The sequence below is a fragment of the Bemisia tabaci genome, chromosome 4 (genome assembly GCF_918797505.1).
Source record: "Bemisia tabaci chromosome 4, PGI_BMITA_v3".
In the NCBI taxonomy this organism is placed as follows: Eukaryota; Metazoa; Arthropoda; class Insecta; order Hemiptera; family Aleyrodidae; genus Bemisia; species Bemisia tabaci.
The window spans coordinates 42,426,728-42,446,824 of NC_092796.1; the positions used below are offsets into that span (position 1 = coordinate 42,426,728).

The following is a 20,097-nucleotide window of genomic DNA, read 5'->3' on the forward strand; positions in this document are numbered from 1 at the left end:
TTATGAAAATGAACCGGGGTCCTTTTTTAGAAATCACTTCTTTTAATGCCATTCAATTGCATTAAGTGATCTACTTTCAAATAAATGATCCACCCTCAGAATTACAAAACAGTTTGCAATATTGCCAACAGCAGTGTGCTCATTAGAGAAACTCTGCAGAAGCCAATTGCTTGGAGTTTGCTTTCAGATCATTTTTAGGACATTGAGGGCCATCTACAACTGTTGAGCAGCAAGGAAGTCTTAAAAATTAATTAATGGTGAACATATCAAAGAGTCAAATTTGTTCCAACTAAGTAAGCCAAGTTTGTTTCTAATTATTTTTTTCTAAAAGCTGTCTTTCTTTTTTTGCTTTTAGGGATTCTAGTGTGCTTTTGTAGACCTTCCACTGCTAAGAAAATGTCATCCAAACCAGAGTCCCTCACACCGCGTGCTCTTTCCGCTCTTGGTGGTTTCAATCCTCCTTCTTTACTGCAGGCAGGAAATACTTTGTCAGCGTACTATTTTCAGGATAGGGTAAGTTATATGCAATTTCTGATCATAATTAGATTTTTGTATTTAACCATTAGACTAATAAAAAGTCTTACTTGTATTTCAATTATTCTTGGAAGTTAGGAATTATTAACATACAATCAACACATTGCCTGCCATTGTTTTTTGGGCTGTAAAATGAAATATAATAGGACTGCACCCTGATAAGAGGACCGTAATCCATAAACTGAAATTGATACGGGAGCATGGAAGAGCGTTCTATGAATTTTGGGTTGAAAAAAACTTAAAAATGCAAGATCAAACAGGAGCAACAGTGGTTTGTAGCTTACAGTTGAAAAATTGTAATTTCAAGGCCAATCCATTAAAAGTTCTCATCTATTATTTCCAGGTTCAGGGCATGAAATTGCTAGACTTTAATATTATTTTACATTCTTTATTGGCACAAAACTGAACTGCTTGATACACGTTCTTGAAGACACTAGAAAACATTTTATGTCATCTTCTCAAAATCCGATTACCCTACCCAATTTGACAAGAATGGCTGTATTAAAGAAATTTGCCTCCAAAAACCTGTGGATAGTTATAAATAACAATACGTAATCTATTTTGATGAAATAAAAACTGAAAAAGGCCATAGAAAGATGGCGTGACATTTTACACGTGTATCGAAGGCCTACAACATTTTCACGAGGTTTCCTTCTATTTTCATTTTAAATAAATTGCAAATATTTTGGTTGGTATAGTAACTTCAAAGTCACAAGCAGAAATTTGAAATATCAAGGTAAGCCCAGAGTTTGAAGTCAATTAATTTAATACTTCAAATTTCAGTTTAACCAAAACTGAATCGCTCTAACAAATTATCTCAATACACAAGACTAATCAGTGCATGAAGGATATGCGTATAAGGCTAAGTTGGTGATTGAATTCCAGTAGTCCTACTGCTAAGTAACAGCTAAAAATATGCAGAATTGACTCATTTCACACCAGTCTAAAATATTTTACAATTCCTTGTTTTCTTTTGCAGAAGACAAAACCTCCCATCAGATTACGAAACTTACATGTGAATAGGAGAGGAGTCCCTGGAATAACAACTTCTCCAGTTAAGATGATAAAGTTTGCTGTGCATGTTTACGATGTCTCAGCTCTGTTTTTAGCCAACCGGCAACTGGCAGAACGTTACGTGTAAGTGGAACTTTCAATTTTATCAGGTTGCGTCGTTCCCTGTCAATGACTATTGGCGATTGGTAAAGACATTTTTTTGGTGACTGTTGCTGATTGGACTGTAATAATTCTTCTCATATGAGGAGAGCATTGCCAATATTTTTTCAATTTTCCTGTGAGAAGAAATTTATTGTATGCAAATTTTCCTCGAATTTTGAATGTACTAAGTAAATAGTTATTTTATCGAAGGGTCTGAGGTTGTAACTTCTAGAGAATAATTTAGCTGGGCACAAAATAATGTGAGAAACATTTTGATTTTGAGACGTAAAATTTTGCAACAAAATATTCTAGTAACAGAATAATACCGGCTGAATTATTATATTTTTTATTTTATGCTTTGATGATTAGCTTTATTATTTGCTCTTTTCATTCAATTTATTGCTTTTTTGCGCATTTAAGTATATATGCGAATCATGCTCGGATGAGTATGAATAACGTTACTTTAGATTGAAATGTAACTTGAAAACCATCTTTAATTGCACTCTTAGCAGGATCAGTCCTAAACCTGAGAGAAAAGTGAAGGGAAAGTTATCTACTACTGAGGATTATAAGATTGGGTGCAAGCTTTATTCCAATTAACTTCAGATCAATTGCATTACTGTAATATTGTGATGTTAATATATTGTTGAGGGAACAAAGGGTACCAATCTGGAATTTGGGTTTGAGTAAATTTAGGATTTGACATAGTTGTCTGGAAGTTCCAGTTGTTATCTTGATTCCTATTCTGGTTGCAGTAATTGAATCTTTGGTGTTATTTGTTTTTTAACATCCGCAATGTTGACTCATTGTCACTCGATGTTATTTTGTTTCCTTCTAACGCCAAGTTTCTTGATTTTACAGTCTGGATAATCATGATATAGTTTCAATGTGCCAGCGGAATGCCCAAGCGGCTGCATCTGTCGGTCGTAGAGATTTAGTCCAAATGTGGACCCTAGCATCTTTAGCCTCAACGCCCCCTATGCAATCAAATGACTCCTTGGATGATGAACCTCCATGGAGTGCTCACCCGTTCACCCGAAACATGATTCATTCCTTGTAAGTAATTAAAATTCCTCATCTTACGGTTGATTTATTCTTTTTCTCATAGTAGCCTCTCGTAGACAAGAGAGTCGCACAAGAGGACTTTTCAAAGTAGAAATGCATGAGAGTCTCATTTAGCGTATCAGAAATGTCGCATAAACTTAACACATAAAATTAAAGCAGCCCATATCATACATTTTTAAAGAACCCTGCACACTGCAGGAGGCTTACTAGCTTTTGGTACATTTTGATGAAACTATAATAGACTATCATAAAGTTGGACGAATTTTTTGCCATGTTGGTCAAATCTGAAACAGAATCAAGAGATGCGAGGGAAGAGAAGCAAACAGTATTTGTACCAGCAGAGCCTATAAGCACCTAACTGCGCGTGAAGGCAAGAGGGCACAACAATCGGCTTGTTTAATCCTGAATATCTCAGTTCCTACCTGACCAAGCCGCTTGATTTTTGGCTTTGACCCTATGATAAACTTCATGATAGGGCCAGTAAGCCCCGATTAGTATGCTCGGTTCTTTCTCATGTCCGCAGGTACTCTTCCATAGTCACCGGTGATTGAAAAAGGCCGTGAATGAATTGCTTTATTTGATGAAGAATTTCATCTTGAAAACTAGCTTCCGCTAATATTTTTTAGTCAGTGAATTATTTTCTTGTATTCATGTAAACTTACCAATGTTCACTCTTTTCTTACAATACTCAAATATTTTATTTTTCAGGATTAGTCACTATAGTCAACAGCATGATGTTCAAACTGCAGCAATGTTGTGTTGTGCTTTTGGAACCAAAACAGAAAATCAAGATTCTAAAATTCATCATCCTCATAAGTCATCTCATGTAAGTATCTTGCTTTGAATATTTTAATATGAATAACTTAAATTTCATTCTTATTTAAATTGTAATTTAAAGATGCATCCTTCGAATAGATAATTTTATACCTTTTCGTGTCAGCCTCCTACCGGTGTATTAGCCAAAAAAATTCATACGGCATTGAAAGAAATCATTAAATGATTAACTGATAAAATTAATATATATTAATTAAGATTATTCAACAAGGGCAAAAGCTTGAAGTAGCTGAAACACTATTTTTAAAGTTGAAATCTGAGCCTTATTAAATTTCACTGCGTTACACATCAGAACATGCTAATTTTACGTCCTACCGGCTGTGGTCAAACGTTGATCAGGCAGGGAGTGGATTCTAAGAGGTTTCACAGTGACTGATCTGTGTGGATTGGTCTACAAGCTGACAAAGCTTATCAGAAGGTTAGATGCTACTGGCATGAGTCAAAGAATTGGTTGAAAAGATTTTCTTTGACAGAACTTTTTTCTAGTCAACGTTTCTTTTAAACAACCTCAAGTTGTGTCTCTTCATTTACAAATCGTACTTCACAAGAATGAACGTGAAAGTTTACATTTTTGAAATATCGCTTCAACTTCCCATCTATTTACCTTTTTTGTGTGATCTGATCTTTTCATTTGGGTTAGTTCTTCAGCTCTTTTGTTTGATTTTTAGCGTATTACGCTGGGAAAATGGTGGCTGAAGGTAATAACCAGCAATAATTTCATGCATTGTTCTTAGATCTAGATGCTACTGTTAACAGCACGGGTCGAGATTCTTGATTTTTTTTCTTTTTCTTTCTTTAAATGAGAGGAGAATTGAATTTCTAAAATTTGTTAAATCATTTTTCAACAGTAAATATGACATTTTTTCCGAGATTTCTTTTTTAATTTAAGTGCTTTTGCACCACTCACTACTCGCAAAATCAAGGACTGAAGAAAATCGAGTGTTGTAGTGACTTGATATCAGTGGTGTGTAAAGTGTGGTCAAATCTTTCAAAAATCTAGTGAATCTTAAGGGAATATGTGCCATGTTCATTTCATTGTTTCTTGATCAAATTAAATCACTAAACAACAGGTTATGTATACCATTTTGCTGCGTGTAAAGTTTTTAATTCAAAACTTGCACCCATAGAGCAGACCTCATTTTCCTAAGAAGGAAGTACCTATAAACAGCAAGTTACAAAATACAATTAAATATCCTATTTCTCAAAAACAATTGGGCATATTTCACTAGAAACAACCTAACTACATCAAGCACTATCTAATTTTTGTGATGTTTTATTTTATATCAGTAAACTAAGTAACACCGAAACTTCAAATGTGAGAATATTCCTCATAATTCAGGGTAAATCCACAGAAAGTTTGAAGGTGTTAAGCAGTTTTGTTCTCCATTACAAAAATAAAACATTAGAGAAAATAAGGCAACATGAAATGCAGTTAGGCTCATTTCATTTTTTTTAATTACGACCACAATCATTCAATTTTTTTTTCACTTGCTGCATTATTAAGAAGTCAAGAATCAAGATCCACCCTTGCTTTTGGAATCCTTCTCTGTTTTAATCTAAGAGGTTCCATAAGAAATCTGTCGAAACCTTCTGCTCCTTCAGGGGGAAAAAAAGAAAGAAAAAGATAGATAACTGTCATGAAATTAGCCTGCTGAATTTGGTTTTTGATCCTTTGCATTTCTGTGTTGATTTTTCGTAAATTTTCAATGTGTTAAAAATTGTTGGCTGCGTTTCTGTATCTCCCCTTCTTCTCTTGCCCCTTGTTTGTGTACATGTTTTGACCAGCATTTTCTTTTTACTTTGATGCAATGTGTGTTAGCGCTGGTCTGATTTTTGAATCACCTTTTATTCTTTCAAATCGGAAACTAAGGAACTACTTCAATGATTCTATTTTTGAGTTTTTGTAAAGGCTCCCAACCCTAAGAATATTCCTATCTTTCTTACCGAAGCATAACAACAAAGATTTGAGGTCTAAAATAAGTCTCTCCCAGCTGGATATTTAACAATTTTCCTTCATATGTAACTTTTGTCTGCACTGGAAGGTGATGTCAGATTTTAAACACTATAAGTAAATTAAACTGGCAGCGCCTATATTTTGCAGTGGGTAAAGTAAATACAACAGAAAGCACATTGAGATGGACCACTTGAAAAGGAAGCATTCTAACATATACTTTCTCATCAAAATTCCATGTATAATGTGACTTGCACAGCAAAAATCACAGAAAGTATTCCTCAGCAAAGATATTAACGTTCTTTGATTCATGAATTCAAACTTTCTGCTCATTAAAAAAACAATAATCTACTTGAGTAAAATTGGACCCTGGTTTTTCATGTGAGGAGACAGTTCAAACTTTGGTAAGCAATCCAAAATGAAACTCTTTATATCTTAGCCGGGAGTTAATTTCAGTAATTTTTGTCACAAAATAGTGTTTTACGTAAAATTTTGAAGAGGATAAGTATACCAGAAAGCTTAAATTCATACCATGTCTTGTGGTCCGTCGTTCAAAAATGTTCAGCAGGTACTTAATTTTTTTTTTAAAAAAAAAAAGGTTTTGTCACATTCAGTGAAATGATTGCCTACAGTAAAAAAATTTGAAAAATTTTGATATACTTCAAAATTGGTTTTAATGAACAATGTATTTTGAGTTATTTTCTTATTGTTTAGATGTATATTTCAACTTATGATTAGGCTTTTAGAGGGTGCATCAATATAGCTTTGCATGTAATAACTTTTTTGAACTCATGAAAGTACATACTCACTTTGAAAGGCAGAAAACTTGCACCGCTTGCACAGACACGTAAACTTAACAAAATTACCATGTATCGGTGGTTACCAAGAACTTTTGTGTGTTTGTTTTTCAACTATGCAAGGGCTCATGTATCTTTCTATCGAAGTTAAATTTTAGTTTATACAGTGAAACCTCGCTAAGTCGGTTTTCATCGGGACCGAGGAAATTTACCGAGTTAAGCGGGTTACCGACTTACGCGGACTGCCACTTTTCCTGCCGCGCTTTTTCAAATTTCGCGCCCTAAATTGGACAAACGCAGTCATTGCGTGTAGAGTGACTTGTAGGAGTGTTTAGGAGAGCCATTTGATCGAAGAAAATGGTACTAAAGAGTAAAATTTCATGAGATGCGCTTGAAATTGCGTGTTGTAAGTGTCAGGGCATCATGAAGTCATCGGGTTAATCGTATGTTGGGGTGCCGCGGCACCCCATTGCGTATCACCCCCCGCGCACCCCACGCGGCATGCCGCGCGGTGATGCGCCGCGGCCACCCGCTATGGCGGGTCGTTGAACTGAAAATGCAACGTATCAAAACTCGCTAAAATCTCCGAAAAACTCTGCGGAAGATTCCTGGGGGGAGCGGGGAAGGGCAATGCAAGATGGTAGGGGGAGAGGGGCCGGTGCCGACTTGACCTGTCAACTCATCGATGCGTGAAATTGCTTAATTATGCATGCGTGTTTTCACACGCGCGATAAGATAACACGCGGTATCAGATATCCTATTCTCTACTGTTCTCATCTTTCGTGTCGTTATTGAGTGTTTTTGATTCCTTATCTCTCTATTTCCGATGTCGTTTCTCGCACTGCGCTGCGCTTTCTCGGAGATTCGCTCACCCTTCGTGGCGTAACTTGACCCGACCCGCACCGCGCACGGAAACACTACCTACCTACGCTTGATCACGGGTGACGATCGAAGAAAAACAGGTCGAGATGGAAAAATTTCACCGAGTTAAGCGGGTTCAGAATCTGACCAAACCGAGATACCGAGACTTATTTAGCATTGTGTTATATGGGTGATAAACGGGACCGGGCGATTCTACCGACTAAAGCGGGTTACCGGCTTATCCGGAAACCGACTTAGCGAGGTTTCACTGTAGTTTATGTGTTCCCTCCAAGTTTGACTGATCCAAAAAAATGGAATAATTTAGCAGATGTATAAGTCATTGAGATATCAGTCTTGAGAGTTTTTTCTGTTGTTTACTTTCTGAAGTGCGCATTAGTTCGGAAAACCTTCTGGAAGGATCATTAAAGATGTAATTTCCTAAGAGTAGCGTAATTAGTCCTATTGCCTTGTGAGTTTTTTCTCTTTTTTCTAACCTCAATCAGTAGAAATTACTGTCACTATTGAATTAAGTGAAAGTCAACAGTTGAAAGCTATTTAAAAGATAAAGAAACATTGTGTTTCCTGCAAGGCAAGGATAATTGACTTAACTCAGTTAAACTCTGCAGGTACAAAGGCGTGTCTTGTGTAGAACATCATTCAACAATGTATACAGGTAGTGAAAACATGTTTTTAAAATAACAATACTCCATTATTAGTCCTTACTGAACGTAATGAATTGATGTTTGGACCAATCGTAATATTATTAATTTTATACAAGATTCATCCATCAAAATATAATTCTGTATTCAACAAAACTCACAAATTGTACAATGAAAAACTACGATTCTTACTTCCAGCTCTGAGAGTAAGCTTCTTCAACAAACCTGCACCCCAATCGGGTTTCTCTTTTTTTATGAAAATGTATTTTTATTGTGAACAGCTATTGTCCTGCCATGAAAACATGTGCTTTTCTAATTCAGTAATACTGAGAATATCACAATTGTGCATGGTTGCCACAGTCAGTGAAAACGGGGAAATGTCAGGGGCTGTGACGAAAGCATCAGCGAAAAATTGTCGAATCACCTTTATTGGCTTTCTACAATGTGTTTTTTTTTTTTAACAACTATTGTTGCACGTCTAGGTGTGGAAGATGCTTTTAAGGAATTTCATTTTCTGGACTTTGTAACAGCCCAGAGTGTGTTTTCTGAATACCAATCTGTACCACTAGAGTCTTGTACTCTCCAGCATACTTTTAGTGTCTCTCATTTTCTTTGGAATAATATTACATTAAAAATGAGTACATTCTATGGGAAAGAATCGAAATGGAAAAGTTGTGTGATCGTAGCAACGTTTGGCAACGTAGGCTAGTGATATTTTTTCAACCTATCAAACTCAATTGGTGATAGTAAGTTGCAAAGAGTCACCCTGTAATCAAGTTTTTTCATATTTCCAATTTAATTCTAGCTGATGATGAACGTGAAAGAAGAAAAAAGTTTTCGTTGAAAGGCTAAGACAAAAATGGTCTGAAACTAAGTTATTCTTGCTGTATGTCTGATCTTTTTTGTTTCTAATTTTTCTAGTCTGGAGGAGGGTCCTCATATCACACTGTTCATCAAGCAGATATGACCTTAGAAGGATGGACAAGCAATCCTAAAAAACAAAATCGCTCCAATTCCTGGTCAGAATCATTAGATGATCTTCTCATGCTGCAGAATATCGTCGAGCACAGAGAAGTATCAGAAACTGATGGCGGCGAAAAATTCAGGTAAGTTGTGCTGGCATCGTTCGCTGGCTATAATTTTTCCAATGGCTTGATGTGTAATGGGCCTGTTGCATGCAAGAGATACAGCCGCGCGAATAGTCTTTTTAGAGGTTAAATGACACGAAAATTACGATGGTCACATTAAAAAGTCTGAAATACACTCCTTACTGCGCAATTTGCGTTGTTAGGAACGCGCTTTTTCAAATTTCCCGCGTCTGGGGGCAGTTTTCTAATCACCGGAAACGAGCAAACGGCAAGCTTGGTGATTTCCGGAAGATGCCGAATCGTTGTTGTTATTTTTTCCTTCAGTTTGTTTACAAACCCAACGTGATCTCTTATAGTGGTCCATATACGCTTTATGCGGTAACCAAATCGATCAACTTTAAACGCAATCCTTCTACATTTCATTTCACGATATCACGAGCTCCGATTTTTAGGTTATGTTGTCAGTTTTAGTTGACTGGAAATAGCCGTGAGTTGCCGTTAATTGTTTCCGTTAGAAAACTGCCCTCAGACACGGGAAATTTGAAAAAGCGCGTTCCTATCTACGCAAATTGCGCAGTAAGGAGTGTATTTCAGACTTTGTTAATGTGACCATCGTAATTTTCATGTCATTTAACCTCTGAAAAGTCTATTCGCACGGCTGTATCTCTTGCATGCAACAGGCCCATTGAACGATTTTATGGCACTTATCCGCCCAGGCATCTTAATTTTTCTGTATTCTAATTAATGTATCAAATATTGCCAATCAATGTAATTAGGAATGTGTGAATTTTCGAAAATCTCGAATATTCGAGATCAAATAATTTTTCCGTCATTCTATTCGAACTCGAACTTAGATACCTTGAATAATTGAATTAATCGACCACATTGAAAACATTTCAAATCTCCAAGAAAAAGACCGAATATTCGTCAATATTGGTACATCCGGCCATATTGATGACCCACCAGTAGGAACTTGATCTGGCACGCAGTTCAAACTACTTGTTTCGAGGTCAAATAAACAAAGACCAACGTTTCATATGCTCATCCAGCGCACAGCACTGGCAATAGACGGGTCAATTCAAAATTCGTGCCACTTGAGTTCCACTTAATACATCATCACCATGGCGTACAAATGGGCGTACAAAGCTCCATAACCTATCCTCCTCTGCCCCACGTGGCATCGCGGTCTTTACAATGTTGCCAGACAGTCTTTGCAAGATCAGCACTGATGTGAGGTAAATCTGAATAAAATGGATTTTTGGTCAGAAAGCAGCAGTTTTACAGTTCTGCGACAATTCAATTAATTGCTCGTCTTTGATTAAGGGAAAAAATTTTCTCTCCCTTCTTTTCTTGCCCCAGCACATCAAAATGTATGCAAAACCATTTGATGTTTCAATGAATTGATTAATTCTTGGTCTTTTTATCTATTTTAGTGATTTCTTTATTCAAAATTTGAATGTTAAGTAGAAAGAAAAACAATTATTTTTTCGATTTTTACTTCGACCAACACAGAGGTTGGTTTTGATCAAAAATAGGCAAAAACTAAAAATATTCTATTCGTTTTGAAACTTTTTCAAAATATTTGATTCGATTTGACTTAAAAAAAACCATATTTGCACAGCCCTAAATGTAATCGGTTCTTCTCGAGTTAAGTATAATTAATTTGATAGCTTGTCATTTTTACCAAGTAAAGGAAGTGGACATACAAGTGCAGTTCTTTGGTACAAAAATAAATTTGTAAATAAAAAAAAGTCAACTTTTCATCTACTTTACATTTTTCACCTCATTAGAGGTGAAGACTCACATGACATGAAAGTTAGACTTATAAGAATGGAGACTCATGAAAGTAGGTAGTCAATTGCCCAAAAAAAGGTGAGGGAACCTCTCGGTTGTTGTATGAAAGTTAATAGAAACTTGACATTCTGATGAATGTTTCCTGTTTATTTCCACAGGAAATCAGATGTTATCTGTTTCTATAGTTCACTCGTTTTTCTCAATAGAGTTGAACGTACCTTCTGTGAGAAGTTAAATTCGAAATTGGTATCTTCGCTCCTTACAATGAGAAGACTCATAATGAATTATTTTACACATGTTGTAAAGAATGTAACCATTCATACTCGTAATATCTCTCAATTTAAAAATGGACATTATGTGTAGGTAATTTGAAACATTTTTCTTGCAGGATTTTAGAAGACAGTAATTCCAGGCTGTATGATGAGTATAAAAAAGCTTATGCTGAGCTTTTACACCGGTGGCAACTGTTAGATGCTCGTTGCATGGTTCTCAAGTATATCTCTTCGCCAAATGAGACTCACAAGGGCATTGAGTTTGTAACGGAGTGTCCAAGTTGTAGACAGTCAATTCGCGATTCGTACTGCTCCACATGCAAAGCTCTCCCTCTCCAATGTGTTATTTGTCACTTATCTGTAAGAGGTAAAGTTATCAATGATTCTCTCCTCTTTTCTTAAAACACTTTGGTCCTCATCTCAGAATGAAAGTCATATCGACAGTATAAGTCTGCAACCACGTATCTCGGTTTGCGGCGTCGCAGACTTCCTGCCATACTTTATTTTTTAAACGGAAAACTACTCAACGGCAATTCTGTAAAGCTGCCGTAGTTTTTCTTCTCTATGTGAAAAAAAATCCTGCAAAAACTTCGAGGAATGATGTCAATCTGTTCTCCTTTAAAAAAAATAATATAAAGGCCGAGATTTTCAAACATCGCAAAAGAAATATGTGGTTGCGGACCTACATCATCTATATCCTTAGATTAATATTTTTCTAATGTAATTTCCTTTTCTCTTGTTTAATCTGCAAGTTTTTACTTGAAGATGATTCATCCGAGTTTCTAGTTTTGAGGGGGAAGTGGTAGTAGTTTTATTGTATTGATTGCTCAAAATTCTTGGTGAGCTGTATGCAAATAGGGGAAAAGAGAAGATAGAAGTAGTTTGTGTGAACAAATATGTACATAGAATTGTTTGTAGGTAACTGAAAAAATTACGGCTGGGAGAATATCCGAATTGAAACATTTTCTCTGATATTCAATCCAAACTGAAACCTCAGACCTCGAATTTCAAAATTTGGTTGACTAATTGGTCTCAATTTTGAATATTTATGTAAAATATCGAATATTTTGCAAGATATCCCTCAGAAATGCATGCATTAGCGATAGTGAGATAGTGATGTTTCTCTGCGGGTCAAGAGCATAATGGCCCAACAAACGTGGTGGTGTGTGATTAGTATTGGCATCAAAGCCCAAGGCAGTGCTGTGGTCCTTACTTTGTCGTCGGACTGTCTTTCACAGGAATTATTACATGGATGAAAAGACCATGTGATTTTAGCTAGCGGCAGGTATTTTATGATCATACTTAATTTCATATTTGTGTGACATTTTGAGGGAAGATATGAAGTGTGCATCACAAGAAATGAATCTGCAAAACGATCTGGAAGGGGGGGGGGGACTTCTCTCTCCCCTCAGAGTCAATTTTTTGACCTTTCAATTTTTCTTATTTCCTGTCTCTTTTCAATTTTTTGTTTTCTCAGTACATAATGTTTTTTTTATTGAAGTAAAAGAGGGTAAAGGATTTGTATCAAGAACTGTCAATCAAAGTCTCTGGCTGTTTTGAAAACGTATTCAGGAAATTAATAGCAACCTGGCAAAGTTGGGAAAAGTCAGGCAATTCTTAGGGAAAGTCAAGGAATTTTGTGAGTTACATTTCGTGCCACTTCAGCCAGTTCCATTCAAGATAGCGTATACAACTTTCAAGTTCCTTTATCCATAATTTAAATCTCTAGACGTAGAATTTCCATCTTGGTTATTCAAAGTCAGCGTAATTAAAACAAAAAACAATCTAAGTGGAAGTTCCGTTCAAAGGTCTGAGAATGCCGGGGAACTTGAAGATCTTGGACCCAGAGGAAAGTAAAATAAGTCAAGTGAAAGTGGGGGAATAGAAACACGAAGAAATTATTGAAACCCTGTCATTAATTATAGATTGAATTTTCATAATTTTCCCTCTAGATTAGCTTCAAGTGAAGTATTTTTTACTGAACCAATTAATGATTGCATCCATCCAACCAAATTTTATCTGCTGTTTCTTATTTTGTAAATTTTGTCCGGCCTTCTAGGATCCACCAACTTTTGTCTTGTTTGCGGCCATGGAGGGCACACTAACCACTTACTGGACTGGTTCAAGAAGGAAGAAATGTGTCCCACAGGTTGTGGCTGTGCCTGTCTGAAAGAAAGTGCGAATGTGTTAGAGTGAAATTACTGTAAGTCTGATCATTTTTTTAAAATTTTTCACTGGTTCTCAATCAAATCTGGAACTACATGCCGAAATGTTTAGTTCCATCTTGAAGACTGTAAACTTTTACATTGTCAATAGCATTGCCGGAAGTTCGTTAGCCAGCATTGTGGAAAAGAATGTGTCATTGTTATTATTCTCTTTGATTTTTTCTGTAAATTCCTTGTTTAGGCTTTCAAAGCGGCGAACAAGCTGTAGAAATATTAAGAAATTCAAAATTTATGCTGTTCAGTGTTACTTCAATGTTAGTCCAAGAAAAACTGTTACTTTTAATGCTGCAAAAGCTTACCAGAAATTTCATTGCCGTGAATTCATTTTTATTCATGGTAGCTCAACATTTGTGATTAAGTGACCCTCAATTTCGTCAGTAACAAATTTCGATTTAAACAAAATTATAGTGATCTCTGTTTTCTGCAGTGAATATTCTCAAGGGGTAAAGCAGTTTCTGGGGAAACCGTCTATTTTTCCCAATCCTAAATCTTTACTTTAAGATTTACAAGAATTTTCCATGCAAAGAGTCAGTCCTCAATTGTTTGTTTTCTATTTGCTGCAGCCAGCAAAGATTTCACCACAAATCAGTCGCTAAACAACCCCTTTAGTTAATTTTTACTAATTTAGTGGTCCTGTGATCTGGCTGTGTAGGTAAATTAAATTTTATTTTAGGTAATTTTATCATTATTATTTTGGGAGAAGGCTGAGCTATAATTTTTACGTGTACCTTAGAATTAAGAATCTGGAATGGTTGCTTGTCTATTTGATAAGAAAAATATTAGGATGATGGGTACAATCGTAAGTCACCCAGAAACCCCTTCCAAGGGAGTGCATACTTTGATTGGTAAATGATCTCAATATCTAATTGCTGAGTCAAACCAGAGTTAATTTTAAACAACACCAGTAGTTAGTGTAGCAATAAAATGAAGCAATATGTAGGCAAATTGTGTCAAATCTTTTCAGTTCCTCATTTCTAATTTAAAGCAACAACTAAAACCAGCATCTGCTTTTGTTTTCAAAGCTGTCTACAAAAAGTTTTGAGACATCAACTTGATCTTTTTTTTGAGATGTAGCTCCAAAAATCGAATGTATATACTTTCAAGTACTTAAAATATGATTTTAGAAAATTCTGTAGCCAAAATGTACAAATTTTGTAGCGAATAGTTTTTCTTGTATGCCCAATGTTGCTTTTCCATGTTATGGGTGGTTTTACATCCATTCAACGATCATTTCATCGCCTATCTTGTGTCTCAATTACATGGAAATGCCAAGAAAGTTAGCTGTATGTTCTATCGTTTAAGAGGTCTACAAATGTGATAAGTCCTAGCACCATTAAGACCTGCTTCATCAGTTTGGTAGGTAAGCCACATGTTCTAGGGTATGAATAATGGGGTGTATCCTGACTAGATTCAACATGAGAGGCCGCTAGAGATGTCCTTCGTAGCTTTAATGTTGAAAGCTTTATTGGACCAGATCAGTAGGTCGTGTATTGTGACTATTTCTTCAAACAGTCCATTGACAAGCAGCCAAGTTTGGAATGGTTGGTCGTTCGATTTTCTAAAATCAACAACCTCTCAAGCATAGTTTCTAAATTTTTCCCAGGTTTGGGCATAAGATCGCAGTAGAAACAGAATCAGAAATAAATTGATTAATTTATTAGATATTTAATTGGGCAACGTTTTTGCACAAATTCTGATATACTGTGGAGAGAAAAAATGCAGAATTACCGAAATAAATTTTAAAATAATAATTCATTAAGGAAAATAAAAAATGAGATCAACAAAAATGAGCAATCTCAAACATTGAAAAATTAGGAAAAGAATGAATTATGATGAGTTTGCATTAAGTCATATAAATACTAGAGTATTGACTAAAAGAAAAACACAAATAAATACTTGATAAAAAGTTAACAAAAGGTAACTCTATTGACTTGCATGAAAGACCATACAAAAGAACTTTCTTACATAAAATATGTAATGCATACCTATGCTATGTAAATTATATATAGCAAGTCATATTTTCATGTAAGAAAGTTAAAATTCCTAAATTCTGAGGATACAAAGAAGCTTCCAGATCTGTCAAAATGAGGCCAGCAGTTGAAAATTGGTGCTCTCTGTTTACTTCTGATGCAGGAATTGGAAAATATTTCCGAGCACAGTTGTACAGAAGTTTGAAAGAATGCTTGCCTTCTTTGGCCCAGTAATCATAGGGACTAACATCTTTTGGTGTCAGGGGCCTGGCAAGATACTGATCTAGCTCCTCTTCTATCGAATTCTTTTGGGTTCTCTGCTGAGATAAGGATGCTCCACAGCTTTGTAGGTCCTCTTGTGTTTCTCCATATTGAGGCACGTACGTTAGACATAAGACGAAGGAAGATTGACAATAGGATTCAGGCTTGAGACATTCAACGAGGACTTGACAGGAAAAGTTAACTGACCTTGACATATTATGCAGAAGTTGAGTGTTTCCTCTTTAAATAAACTGTAAACAATTTGTTAAGGTAGAAGAAACTTTATATTACGGAATCAAATTACAGATTTTAATAAGTTGATCCGGACTATTCGTTAGAAGAATGATCTTTACAATGGTGTTCAGAGATTTTGTAGGATGAGAATCACAGATAACAATGAAAGTTGGTTTTGGTTTCCATTATTGTTCGAAGGATTATGAGGTTTAAAATTGTTGATTCCACTGTAGTTATTATTACCGTTGTTGTTGTAAAAAGGATGATGGTTATTATTGTTTGGTTTAAAACTGGGGCTATAGGATTTAGGCCATGTATTGGGTTTGAATGTTTTGGTGGCCCAAATGAGAGCGAATAGTTCTCTCTCAGTTGTGCTATACCTTCTTTCAGTCTCATTCAAGGTTCTCGAGGCGTATGCAATAGGAAGATCACTACCTATTTTTCCTTGGGAAAGTACGGCGCCTAATGAGATATTACTAGCCTCACAAGTTAGGACAAAGGGTTCGTCGAATTTAGGGTATTGCAGGATAGGGTCGTTACATAATAAGTTTTTACATACTTCGAAACATTTGAGATATTCAGGATCATTGATATTCATCGGGGCATCCTTTTTTAATCTAATTGTAAATGGTTTAGTGAGACCCGCAAAATCCTTGATAAATTTACGATAATAACCCAGGAGTCCGAGGAATCCTTTGATTTTGGTGACCGAGTCTGGCAAGGGATAGTTTTTTATAGCTTCTATTTTCTTGGGATGTGGTTTCACACCGGTTTCGGTCACTACGTGTCCTAAATATTCTACTTCTTTCCGGAGGAATTCGGATTTATCCAGTTGAATTTTGAAATTAAATTGCCTTAACCTATCAAATACTTGTTCAATGTGTTGTATATGCTCTTGAAGTCCGTTACTAAATATAATTATGTCATCCATATAAACTAGACAGAATTTATTCTGTATACCTCTCAGGATGTTGTCCATGGCTTGATGAAAGGTGGAGGGGGCGTTCACTAAGCCAAATGGCATCCTTACATATTCGTAATGTCCGTTTTCTGTTGAAAATGCAGTTTGTGCTATTGCATTAGGATGTACTTGAATCTGATGGAATCCTGAGGCTAAATCTAGTGTGGTAAAATAGTTACAACGTCCTATTTATCGAGGAGGTCATTTACATGGGTGAACGAGACTGAGAGGGGGGGAGGGGCTCAGTCACGGTGGTTGAATGGGGGAAAACCGAGGGGCTCAGTCAATATGGTGGGATAGGGGGAAACCGAGGAACCACCTCCAAAATAGAGGAAAAGAGAGAGGGGGCTGACTTGGGGGGTGTTGTTTTTTAAACAATGAAGCAGGCGAATCGATGTAAAGTTGGACATTGGTTTTATTTTAATAAACAAAAAGTGTTGGACCGAGGCGTCACATACTGCGGTATTCAAACGACTAACGAAGTGGAGCGCGCTAGCAACCACGTCCACAAAACTGCAACATTGCATATTCTCCTTCTATTGCGCTGCTGCGCGATGTCTGAAATTACAGAAATTCTAACAGCCCCCCTTAATGAAGACATCGCGTTTTTTTTTTTTTTTTTTTTTTTTTTTTTTTTTTTTTTTTTGATTTCTGTTTACTTCAATAACTATCCTAAGTGTCCCCTTACGAGGGACCCCTGCCTCGTCCTTACATGTTTCTTAATTCTAGTCTTACATTCTAGTTTCACAAAAAAAAATTATTATGAAAATTACTTAAGTAAATTGTCAACACAAAACCAATGTTTCTCCTTTCCAAGAGGCTTTGTTAGCACATCTGCGACCATCTCTTCTGTCGGTAGGTAATCCAATTTCACCATTTTTTCAGCCACTGCGTCCCTGATAAAATGATGACGCAAATCTATGTGCTTCGTTTTATTGTGCAGTATTGGATTCTTTGTCAGTTTAATAGCCCCCTGGTTATCATTGTACAACTGAACTGAAATTTTCTTTCCAAAGATTTCAAAGTACAAATTGGTCAGGAAAATCGCTTCCTTTACGGATTCAGCCATTGCCATGTACTCAGCCTCAGTACTCGACATCGCAACTGTTCTTTGTTTTCGGCTCTCCCATACAATGGGTCCGTCAGATAACTTAAAAATGAACCCAGTGAAGGATTTCCTATCGAGTTTGCACCCTGCCCAGTCCGCATCCGCATATGCCATTATTGTATTATTTTCCTCATTTTTAAAAACAATTTTTTTAGCGGCGCTGCCTTGTAGATAGCGCAAAACTCTCTTTACCTCTTTCCATTTACTCGCAGTCGGTTTGTTATTAAATTGACTCAGATAACTTATGGCATATGCAATGTCTGGTCTGGTCCACACACATAAATACATTAAGCTCCCAATGACACTTTGATAAGGTACATCATGCAAAATTTCTTCCTCATGCTCATTTTCAGGAGATGTTGTATCACTTCCCCCTTTTTTCTCTTTTTGTTTAATTTCAAGAGGTGTGGCAATCCCTTTACAGTCAAACATGTTAAATTTCTTTAAGACATCTTTTATATACCTTTCTTGATCCAATCTTATCTCTCCCGTGTTATCATCCTGTTCTACATTTATTCCCAAAAAATAACTAAGTCTACCTAAGTCTTTCATTTCATAAATAGACATCAATTTCCTTTTTACTTCTTCTTTCTCTTTTTCATTCTGGTATATCAGAGGCAGATCATCGACATAAACTCCTATTATGATCCATGAACCCTTTACTTGTCTGAAATAAACACAGGGTTCCAACTTTGATTGCTGAAAACCAAGCGATTTTAAAGTTCCATCAATTTTTTTGTTCCATGCACAACTTGCTTGTTTTAAACCATAAATTGCTTTGAGCAACTTATAAACTTTATTTTCTCCTCCTCGTTTTTTTAAACCTTCAGGTTGCTCGAGATATATTTCCTCCTCTAACTCTCCATGTAGAAAAGCAGTTGTTACGTCTAAATGATCAATGTGGAAACCCTCTTTTGCTGCAATTGCGAACAAAAACCTTAAAGTCGAATTTCTAATTACAGGGGAAAAAGTTTCCTTGTAATCAACTCCCTCTACTTGCGAAAAACCTCTTGCAACTAGTCTCGCTTTGAATCTTTCAATTTCTCCCTTTGCATCTCTTTTTATTTTTATCGTCGGCAAAAAAGGCAACTTCTGCAGCACTAGTCCCTGGTTTGGACCTATCTTCTTCAGTCAGCAATCTTGAGGTCAAATTCGAGAGAGTCTGCTCTAGCGCATCATTCATTTCCCACATTGTTTTGAACGTATTTAGTCTTTCTGGCAACGTACACAGAATTTTATTTACCACCATTCTTTCATTCATTGTTGGATCAACTTCTTTTAATTGATGGTAGAGATTTTCAATCTTACTGACATGATCAATTATAGATGTCCCTTTTTCATACTGAGCGCTGTAGAAAGCTTGGAGTAGCTTATTCTTTCTAAGTTCCCCCTTCTTTTCAAACATCTCGCATATTTTCGACCACATCTGATTTGCTGTGGTGTAGTTCATGATGTGGGACTGCAGCGATCTATCAATTGTTAAGATTAACATCTTCTTACCGCATGCGTCCTTTTTAAGCCAGGCCTCAAGTAACTTTCCATCCGTATCTTCTGCAGGACGCGGTTTCCGGGCTGCTCCAGTCACAACATTCAAAGATCCGTTCGATTCTAGCAACACTGTGATTTGAAATTTCCACAAGTTGTAATTTTGAAGTCCTTTGAGCCGTTCAACAGTGTTTAGTAGCGAATATTCCTTTAATTGATCCATTTTTTATTCTTGTTTTATTTTTTTATTTTATTTTATTCCGCACCTTTTATTTTTATTTTTATTTTTTTTTTTTTAATTTTTTATTTCCTTTCACTATTCCCGCACCTTTTTATTTTTTATTTTTCGTTTTTATACTTTTTATTTTATTTTTATTCCACCAGTCACATCCAAGTCACTTCCGCGAATCACACTAAGTTTGCACGTTGCGCGGCACGAATCATTTGAAGTTCTTTTTTAATTTTTCTTCGCTTGTCAGCTAAACATCTGACTACGAGTATTATCACCAGACCGAAGATCATTAAGTAGTGAATGCAATCGTGCATATCAAAGTCGTTCGCGATCGTGATATCGTTACTCGATGCGAACCAGTTTCCCATATTTGACACTATATGACACTTCTTCCAGAGCACTGAGACGAGCTTGCTTCTTGCACTAACGCGAACGCGACACGGTTTGAAGCCGAAAAAACCGAAATTCCGACGCACGTATCTGGGCCTTCCATAACCTGTTGTTTTTTAAACAATGAAGCAGGCGAATCGATGTAAAGTTGGACATTGGTTTTATTTTAATAAACAAGAAGTGTTGGACCGAGGCGTCACATACTGCGGTATTCAAACGAC

General features: G+C 36.2%; 1 protein-coding gene across 2 annotated transcripts in view; it reads left to right on the plus strand.

The window, feature by feature from the left end:
• The window catches only part of Wdr59 (WD repeat domain 59), a 43,718-nt gene that overhangs the window by 15,042 nt on the left and 8,579 nt on the right, over positions 1–20,097 (plus strand). The window contains exons 14-20 of one of the 2 annotated variants that reach the window (XM_072299889.1): positions 356–513; positions 1,514–1,671; positions 2,551–2,745; positions 3,463–3,580; positions 8,778–8,962; positions 11,127–11,377; positions 13,070–13,213. In XM_072299889.1, coding sequence (XP_072155990.1) covers positions 356–513; positions 1,514–1,671; positions 2,551–2,745; positions 3,463–3,580; positions 8,778–8,962; positions 11,127–11,377; positions 13,070–13,206 — 1,202 coding nt within the window. In that variant the 3' untranslated portion in view covers positions 13,207–13,213. Of the gene's footprint in view, positions 1–355; positions 514–1,513; positions 1,672–2,550; positions 2,746–3,462; positions 3,581–8,777; positions 8,963–11,126; positions 11,378–13,069; positions 13,324–20,097 lie in introns of those variants that run through there. The other variant, XM_019046294.2, reaches the window with a different exon arrangement.